An 8,872-nucleotide genomic window follows, 5' to 3' on the forward strand; every position below is an offset into this window, starting at 1 on the left:
CATTTCTTTTATATTTCTTTGCCTTGGAGCACACACACTCTTACACTTTGACGTGTTGTTGTTTTAAAAATCAGCGTTCATGTTCCTCCGGAGGTGAACAGGTGAGGGGAGTTCACAGTGAGGTCAGGACACCTGCGCTGCTCTCAGTTCGTCTTCGTTTTTTTTTTGTTTTTTTTATCATATATATGGCAACTCCCCCGCGGAGGGCTCCTCCATTCCAGGTGTTCACACCTCACATTTTATTTATTTCAGATTTCACAGGTGTTTGAGATACACTCAGCAGAAGAAGAGCTGCAGGTACAGTCGCTCTGAGAGGAAGAGGCACGGCGAGCTCTCACAGACTTCAAATATATTTACAAATAATAAACAATCAATGATTCATAAGATGTGATATTTACAGTTATTACAAACACGTGACATCCCCCTACACACACACACACACACACACACACACAGCCTGCAAGGTTTTTAAAAACATTTCACATTGTCTGAACTCTTCTGTTCGAGTTAATGCCAAGAAATCTGTGGAACAATACAAACAGTTTAATCGTGTAATTAACAATCAATAACCACTTCTAGTTGGAACATTTCTGCAGAGAGGAACCGAGAAACACTTAGAAAACAGTCAGTCGTAACAAAATAACCGGTGTTCTCATTGAAATGAACGCGTTAAAAAAGAAACACTTTTTGTACAGGAGTTTTTTACACAGGAGGAGCTTTCTGAATCGGATCTTTAACCAAAGGAAGACACATCGCAGACATCGATTTTCACACAGATTGCATATGTTTTTTTCTTTCTAAGGTGTTCTATAGGTTAGTCATTTTTACCTAAGCTTATTTGCATGATAGTAAAAATTGCATACGACAATAATTGTGAAGCTTGTAGCATGATTTGCTCGACATACAGCACTTTATAGGCGACCTTTAAAGCACATTTCTCCATTTAAGACGTTTAAGACACTTTTTGTTTTTACTGCTCATTGAAATCACATTTATAAATAAAACAAAAAAAAAGGTGGGAGTTTTTTTTTTAAAAAAACAAAAAAAACAAAAGCGTGACAAAAAATTGAAAATAAAGACTGTAATTACATCAGAAACACGGCAAATAAATAATGTCAGACAACAGAAAGGTTGTTTAATTCACATTTCTAACTGTGGCGATTCGGAGAGTTACAGTGACGAAGGTTCTGCAAAATAATCTAACATCGGCAGTGCCGTATAGTACAAGGCATTTGTTGGCATAGTTTCTTTAAGACTGTACTTTTTTTACAGTTACAATATAATGTCTATATATATTTATATTATATATCTTCCCTAACAAATAATAAGTAAAGACTGAGCTGTTCTCCGTGATGCACCAGCAGGATCCAGACTTTAAACCTCACATTAAGGCCTTTACAACCACTTGGTCCTCGATTTCATTTGCTGTTTTTATTTTTTTTTTTAAAAAAAAGAAAACTCCAGTATAACATTACGTAACACCTATCAAATTCCTATCAAACTCCTGGGGATTTTTTTTTCTTTCTGAATTAAATCAGTAGCTCAAAAAGATAAGTCAGTGTAAAACGACATACATTGAGTGCAGCCAGCAAAATATCCACGCAACATACTTACAATAACGTTTTTGTGCAGATTATTAAAATGATGCATGAGTCTTTACAGTGAATATTACAAGTTTTACAAAATTCAAAAAGTAGTACATGTTGTTGTCTCGTAGAAGTCGGGTTTCTTTCTAAACGCTCGTCAGACGCTGTCAGAACAGTCTGTGGGTTCAGTCCAAGTCTGCAGCAGGAAACTCGGAGTTCATGATTGAGTCGTCGGCTCCTACTCTTTGACCTCGTGCTCCGACTCGGACTGGGCCTCGGCTCCTCGGGCCAGCTGCTCTTCGATCTTGATGGAGAAGATGGTGCTGTTGGTCTGCGCGCTCTCGTCCAGCTCCTTCAGCAGCTCGCCGCTCTCCCTGAAGTCCGTCAGCTCCTCGTCGAAGGCCGGGCTGCTCCTGCTGCTGCTGCTGCTGCTGGTGTTGGCCGCCGTGTTGCTGCTGCTGCTGCTGCCGTTGTTGTTGTTGCTGTTGGGCTCTTTGGCCGCCTTGGCGGGGTGGTTGACGTAGAAGCGCTGGTTCTGGAAGAACTTGATGATGGTGAGCTTGGGTAAGTCCAGCTGGGCCGACAGGGTGTGGATGGCCTCCTCGTCGGGGTACAGGCCCACGTCCTGGATGAAGCTCTGCAGGATGCCCAGAGCCTCCAGGGAGATCTTCCCGCCGCCGCCGCGGGACTTCATGCTGCCTCCGCGGCTGCCCTCGTCCTCCATCTCGGCCGGGGAGGCGGTGGAGGGCTGGCGGGGTGGCAGGCGGGGGCCGGGGGTCGGCTGCTGAAGTTGCAAGGGCTGCTGGGATAGAAGAGGCTGGGAGGGGTGGAGGGACAGGGAGGGTTGGTGCTGCTGCGCCTGAGTCAGCTGAGACTGGAGGAGAAAAACGAGACGAGAAATCAGAGGAGGTTATCCGTCAATCTGAAACGTTGGATCACATTAAACTGGACTTTAGTGTAAAAATGAACTTAAAACAGCTGAAGTGTTCCTCAAACAGGTTGGAGACTAAACTCAGGAGGGTTTGAGACACCGATGTGAAAAATGGAGGACCCTCTGAAGACCCCCTCATGAATGGGATGCATCTGGAGATCTGACGGAGTTGGAGCCATTTTGAACATTATTTCAGAAAGTTTTCACACAGTTCAGCCCTGCACGGTGTTACAAACATAAACAGACAGGAGGCACTTTTTGCACATCCAGGAAAATTTCCACATGTTTTAATCAGAATGATGGCGTGACGTGATATTTGTGTTCACATGAACGGCGATGATCCACTTTGGTCTTCGCTGTGTTCAGAGCAGCTGGAGTTGCGTAAAGAAGCTACCTACAGCAGGAAAGATGTTCACCACTTCCACGCAGCCTAACTTTGCCTTGTGAGGAAAACCGGCCCGTGGTTGGAAGTCAGAGAATGTAATCAGCTCCACAGACGGGTTGTTTTCCTCCGTGTGTTTTCGGCGATGGCAGATTGTGCGTCTCATTGTCAGGGTAAAAGCAGCGGCAGAGACACTCAGGAACAGAAACGGGCCTCTCCGTTCTTATCAGGCTCGGCTGCCGGGCAGCGATAAACCGGCTCCCTGTGCACAATCCACGCAGCGATGGTCTGGCTGATTTGCTGCAGTGTGAGAATGCTATCGATGGCTTTCCCTCCGCCGTCAGAGTCCCGTTAGTGTAAACACATGACACATTGCTCATAAAATGTCTCATTGTGTGGCTGGAGGGGGGGAAGCGAGTGGGCAACTCGTGGTCCCTGTTGACCCCTCGCAAAATGGCTGCTCTTTTATTTTCATTTCTGAGTCAGACGCTGTCGATAGGTGTTTCATAATCAAGTTTGTAAAGCAGCACTTTGCAGAGACTCGGCCTGCCAGCTGCATGAACGTGCCCAAAGATGGGTTTTTACAGAACCAATATACTGAGCTGGGATGGTTCTTGTTGAGCAAATGTGAGCTAATTTGGCTGCTGTGTCGTGTTAGAGAACAAGCGGTGCAAAATATTTAAACACTGCTCGTTTATGGACAGTGCAGATCTGCACCATTAAGCCAGAAATAATCTTATTTTATCAATCTGAAACTGGTTCTGTTTGCATGCAGAGCTTGCAGAAAACTCCCTGATTTGTAGCAGAAATCCGATTAAATTATTTATTTCCTGTAAAGCAGAGTCTTTGTGAAACGGCTGGCCGTGTATCCAAGGAACCAAATAACAAATCAGCCACTCAGCTGCGGCGCGGACTTTTAATAGGAGTATTATTGTACTTCATTAAGATGTTTCTACCGTTAACTGAGCCTTTGTGTTATTTGCAATTCATACACCAGATGTCTCGTATAAAGCAGCTCCGTTAAATAAGTTCAGCCTAATGATATCTTTGAAAACAGCTTTTGCTGAAAAGTAGGAACTTTGAAGTGTTGCTGTGGTTCTAATTTACAAGAGTTCATTATAAATCTTAAGTGTTGTTTATTTATTTTCCTGCAATATTAGTAGAAAATGAATAAAAGGACAAAAATGGTGTTTGTTTCAGATGCGGAGCCTGGTTTTGTCCCGTGAGTATCGAGTCGGAATGAAAGCAGGTTTCATTTCGACTGGAAGTTTAAAAAACTTTAATTTTCTCCAGTTAGAGAAATCGTTTGGCACATTAAAGGCCTAGCAGTTCTTGAAGGAACGCAGCCTGATTCAAACTAAAACCATCTTCTGTTCAGAACGAAGAAGTTGGAGCCGTTTTGGTCAAAAACCTGAAATTTTTATCGTTTTTATTACAGCGAGACGTCACGCTTGCAGCGTTACCTGAAGGCTCGTGAGTTATTTTGCTAACAGACAGCCTCTCGTACAGAAGCCATGTTTTTGTCTGTATAAGTGGCGTCCGCCGCTCACCTGAAGCTGGTCGGTGGAAACGTGAATGAGGTGCGTCGGCCGCTCGTTGTGATGCTGCTGGCCGGCGCTGCTCTCCTGCTCGTAGATGGCGTCGCGTTCGGTCTGCGAGAGGCTGAGGAACCGCCGGATCATGGAGAGGTTCTCCCAGAGCGTCCGGTTCTCCGGGGACGGATCCTCCTTCCAACGCAGCAGCTCACAGAGCCAGCCCTTAGAGAACAGAAATAAAACAATCAGCCGAGTCAGCGTTTTATTCAGCAAACTCTGACTTCTGCTCTTTATCACCAAAAACAAAAGCTGAGCGATAATGTTTTTGCTTCATCTTAGCAAACAATAAAATGTCTGTAAGTCCCATTTAACAGACAGGGAGCAGCATTCTCGGCGGGTGATATGCATTCCTTCAGAACTGTGAGGCTTTTTATTTAGATTTTCTTTATCCAGCTGCAACAAACATGATCTGAACGCAGCTGAACCTGCAGCTCGTGTTTCTCCTCCGCAGCTGAAGATGAAAACATGAATCACTCAAGGTCAAGCAGCGCAGCAGGAAGCAACAATTTAATGTGACAAGAAGCACACACACACACACACACACACACACACAAACACACACAAACACACACACACACTCGCCTGCTGAGCGCAGAGCGAGCAGCACCCCTGGGAGGAAACGAGCCACTCGTGTGTTTGAAATAATCCAGCAGAGGGCCACGAAACACAGAACACAGAACAACGCTCGGAACCGGAGGACTGGCTGCCGTCCTGACGTCAGCTGTTAGCAAAATATCCCCTGAACCACAGGACAGAATACAATCGTCTGCAACTGGTTCACTTCTAAACTTGACCCAATTCAAGATGGCTGCCACACTTAATCCACATGAAAATAGCAAAGCCTCAGTGAGTCCTTCACCGAGTTAAACTGGGAGTGGTTCACAGCACGTCACCTTCAAGGTTTGAATTTCTGTTCAAACAGGAAGTCCAGTCCAGGTTCTGGTTTCATCTGCAGGAAAACCGAAGCGTCGTAAGAAGTAAAAGTTGGCAGATTTACTGGAACAAACGATGTCGGGGTGATGAGAGTGTTTGTTTGGACGAACCGAGGCGTCTCAGCTGCAGAGACAGAAGGACGTGAAGACAGCCTGACCTCAGCTTCAGCAGCGTGAGTAAGAGCGAAAGGAAGTCACACGGAGGCGAGAGGTGGAAAGACGGGTGGCCGGAGAGTGTGTGTGTGTGTGTGTCCTGGCAGCGCGACAGAGCGGCGCTGTAATCTCCCGGCCAGTGTGCGGCAGCACCTTTCATTTCCACGGGATTACACCGTGATGCTGGTGACACACACACACACACACTCAGAGGCCACACTGCATACAAGAGATAACTCAGCAGTTTGGTCGTCCCCTGTTCCAACTCCTCCCATAAGCCACATCAAACCCAGGAGGGCTTTTGGAGGAAGCTGAGAGAGGGAGAGGCATAAAGAGGAGCGGGAGGCAGCGAGAGGTGGGTGGGGGGCGAGCAGAGGGGGCCATAAAGCCTGCGTGCCCACCTTGTTCCTTTGCCACGTTTATTGTTGCGTTTTTAATTTGCATGCAGAGGGATTTGGACGGCGCTCCGGTTGGGCTGTCTGTGGTTTCAGCTGATTCGGTACTGAAGAACACACACACACACACACACACAAACCAACCGCACACCATCTTGTCGAAGCCAGAGAAACAGTACCCAAGCCCAACGATGGAGTAATCCAACTCAAACACTCCCCAAACCAGCAGGATTAAACCCAAAGCAGCAGAGCCAATCAAACAAAGGAGCGACGTGAACTCCATTTCAATGCCAGGAAGTCCATTTGATGAAATAAACTACGGAGACTTTATTAGTTTACAAGTGTGAATATTTTATCTTCATTTCCTGCCTTTTAACAATCCTAACAGCTCTAACCGGCCAGGTTCAAGTCAGAAAGAAAAACGGAATTTGCTAAACTTTTTTTTTGTTTTGTTGCTGTACGCCGAGCAGCAGTTAACTCTGCTCCCAGGCAGCGCCGAGGACGGCGGACAGTCAGCATTTTCCACAGCAGCTTCCACAGCTTTGTTTGTGTTTGTCTAATTGCATCGATTCCACAGAAACAGGCAGCGAGACGGGAACAAAGAGAGACGACCACACGGGTTAGCTCAGCCCTCGTTCGCAAACTTTTAAATGAAAAAAATTAAATACATTTCCTCTAAAATACAACCACAAATTCCAAAAAATGTGGGACGTTGGGTAAAATATAAGTAAGAAAAAAAGAATGGAGGAGCGTTTTACAACTAATTAGGTTAATTGGAGGCAGGTCAGTGAGAGGAGTGAGGTTAAAAAGAGGCTCTGAGGTCAAAGGTCAAGGCTGGTTCTGGTTCTGTTCTGCTCAGGATTACTGTGCCGTCCACAAATGCTGCTTAAAGCTCTATCAGGCAAAGAAGAAGCCAGATGTGTCTCCTCTGGACCAAAGAGGAGAACTGTTCTGAGGTCAGCCTGCCTCTCTGATGGTATGGGGGTGCATTAGTGCCTCCAGGTTTTAGAGCAACATCTGCTCCCATCCAGGACCATTGAACAGACAGAATGGGTCAACCTCAGGTCCAGATGTTTACAGATGCTGCACAGAGGGAAACATGGACCTGACCAAACTTTTCTGACATGTTTTGCTGCCATTAAATTCAAAATTCCCATTTTCCCCCCTAAAAACGGTACAAATGTTGACTGTGCTCCACTGTAAATAAAATATGGGTTTATGGGATTTGTAAATCACTGAATTCTGTTTTTAATAATATTTTACACAACCTGTCTGCAGGTAGAAACCTACACGCTGGGATGTTTCTGTAAATGTCGCTGCATAAAAAACGCTTCGCCTCAACATTCCCGCACTCGTGTGATATTACCAAACTGTTGCAAACCTGTTTTCCCCCCTTATTGTCGAACGTAATTTGTTGAGCCTCTCCACCGCAGCTGACAAGCACCAACTGCTCTCCATCGGATCACAGAACTTGCTGCCCCTGCCGCTAAAGTGTTCGAATACGTTCCAGAAAACAAAAATCTAGGGCTCTTCAATCCAGTGTACTCTGTGTTTTGTTGAAGATCATTAAGGGCCCTCTATAAATAAACAGAACAGGCGGTTCGGAGCAGAAACGTTCCCGCCGAAAAACCGCCGAAACAGGAACCTTGCTGCAACCGATGAAGATTATTAATGAGGCCTAACAGCTGACCCGTACCAGAAACAGAAGTGAAAGCTTTAATTTTAGTAAGACGACTGTTAAACTTCACACCACGGGAGGGGCAGGTCCACCTCGTTTCCTGAATGCATATCGCCCGCCTCCTTTGACGCTGACAAACGACAGACCTGTGGCTGTTTGTGGTCAAACTTCTCTGCTGTCCTTTAGCTACTTTTAGGTTTTAGCTAGTGTTCTGCTAATAAGACTGGCCTAAGTTGATCTGACTTCATATTTTTATGAAAAATTAATCGTTTTTTTCTCAACAGCTTCCGTGTCTCGAGACCAGGTGATGAGAAATGAACGTTGAATTGTTTCTTTAGTGGAGGAATAAAACAAAACATTCATGTTTCGTCACCTGAACACAAAGTTCCAAAGAAAAACACTTTGAATTTTTCATAACAAATATAAAATGCTTTAAAATTAGGTGTCTTATTAGTCCAGTCTAGTGAAACAAGTTAGTTAAATTTTTGTTTTTTCAAGAGTCATTGGTTTGGTAATTTGTTGACAGTAGGAGGTGGGAGTATAGTGGTGAGGGGGAGGAGGAGGTGGGCCAGAACCGGGTCAGACAGCAGGAAGACACACCTGAGTCCAACCTGGAGACCCCCTGGTGTTCTGGTTCACGTCGGTTTTCTGCAGCTTTTCTTACTTGCTGCTGTTTTTGGGAGTTTTTAGTGTTCGTTTTGCTGGTTTTTGTGTGTGTTTGTGCGTGTTGGAGTCTGCATCATTCTCGTGTTTGTCCTGTGGAATAAAACGAAGAACTGAAGCAGCACTCCTGCTTCCTGATGATCAATAATAATTGGTTTTATGAGGTGAACTCCTAACGTGAACTGCTGCGGACCGGGGTTAGAGGCTCGGTATAAATAGAAACCGGCGTGTTTGTTTGGATAAAAATATTTTTCTTGTTGCACAAAAGCTGAATTCATCTCCGAGATTCCTTCGCTGAGTGATGCGGCATGTCGTGTTTGTGAGAGACGGAGTCACAAGCTGCCAATGAAGCACAGAGCCGCTCTGTCAGAGGACAGCGTGGAGTTCACCCCCGCTGCAGACAGACAGGTGGAGAGAGAGACAGGCAGGCAAGGAGACAGGCAGGGAGAGAGACAGGCAGGCAGACAGAGAGAGACACAGGCAGAGAGACAGGGAGACAAACAGACAGGCAGGCAGGCAGGCAGGCAGGCAGGCAGACAGACAGGCAGGCAGGCAAG

General features: G+C 45.6%; 1 protein-coding gene across 4 annotated transcripts in view; it reads right to left on the reverse strand.

Moving 5' to 3' along the window:
- Positions 1–224: 224 nt before the first annotated feature.
- The window catches only part of LOC108249323 (DNA-binding protein SATB1), a 59,787-nt gene continuing 51,139 nt past the window's right edge, over positions 225–8,872 (reverse strand). For 3 of the 4 annotated variants that reach the window (XM_017438617.3, XM_037980182.1, XM_017438618.3), the window contains exons 12-13: positions 4,450–4,656; positions 225–2,460 (exon numbers count right to left, since the gene is read on the reverse strand). In XM_017438617.3, the coding sequence (XP_017294106.1) occupies positions 1,825–2,460; positions 4,450–4,656 (843 nt within the window). In that variant the 3' untranslated portion in view covers positions 225–1,824. The remainder of the gene's footprint in view (positions 2,461–4,449; positions 4,657–8,872) is intronic. The other variant, XM_017438619.3, reaches the window with a different exon arrangement.

The sequence above is a fragment of the Kryptolebias marmoratus genome, linkage group LG16 (genome assembly GCF_001649575.2).
Source record: "Kryptolebias marmoratus isolate JLee-2015 linkage group LG16, ASM164957v2, whole genome shotgun sequence".
In the NCBI taxonomy this organism is placed as follows: Eukaryota; Metazoa; Chordata; class Actinopteri; order Cyprinodontiformes; family Rivulidae; genus Kryptolebias; species Kryptolebias marmoratus.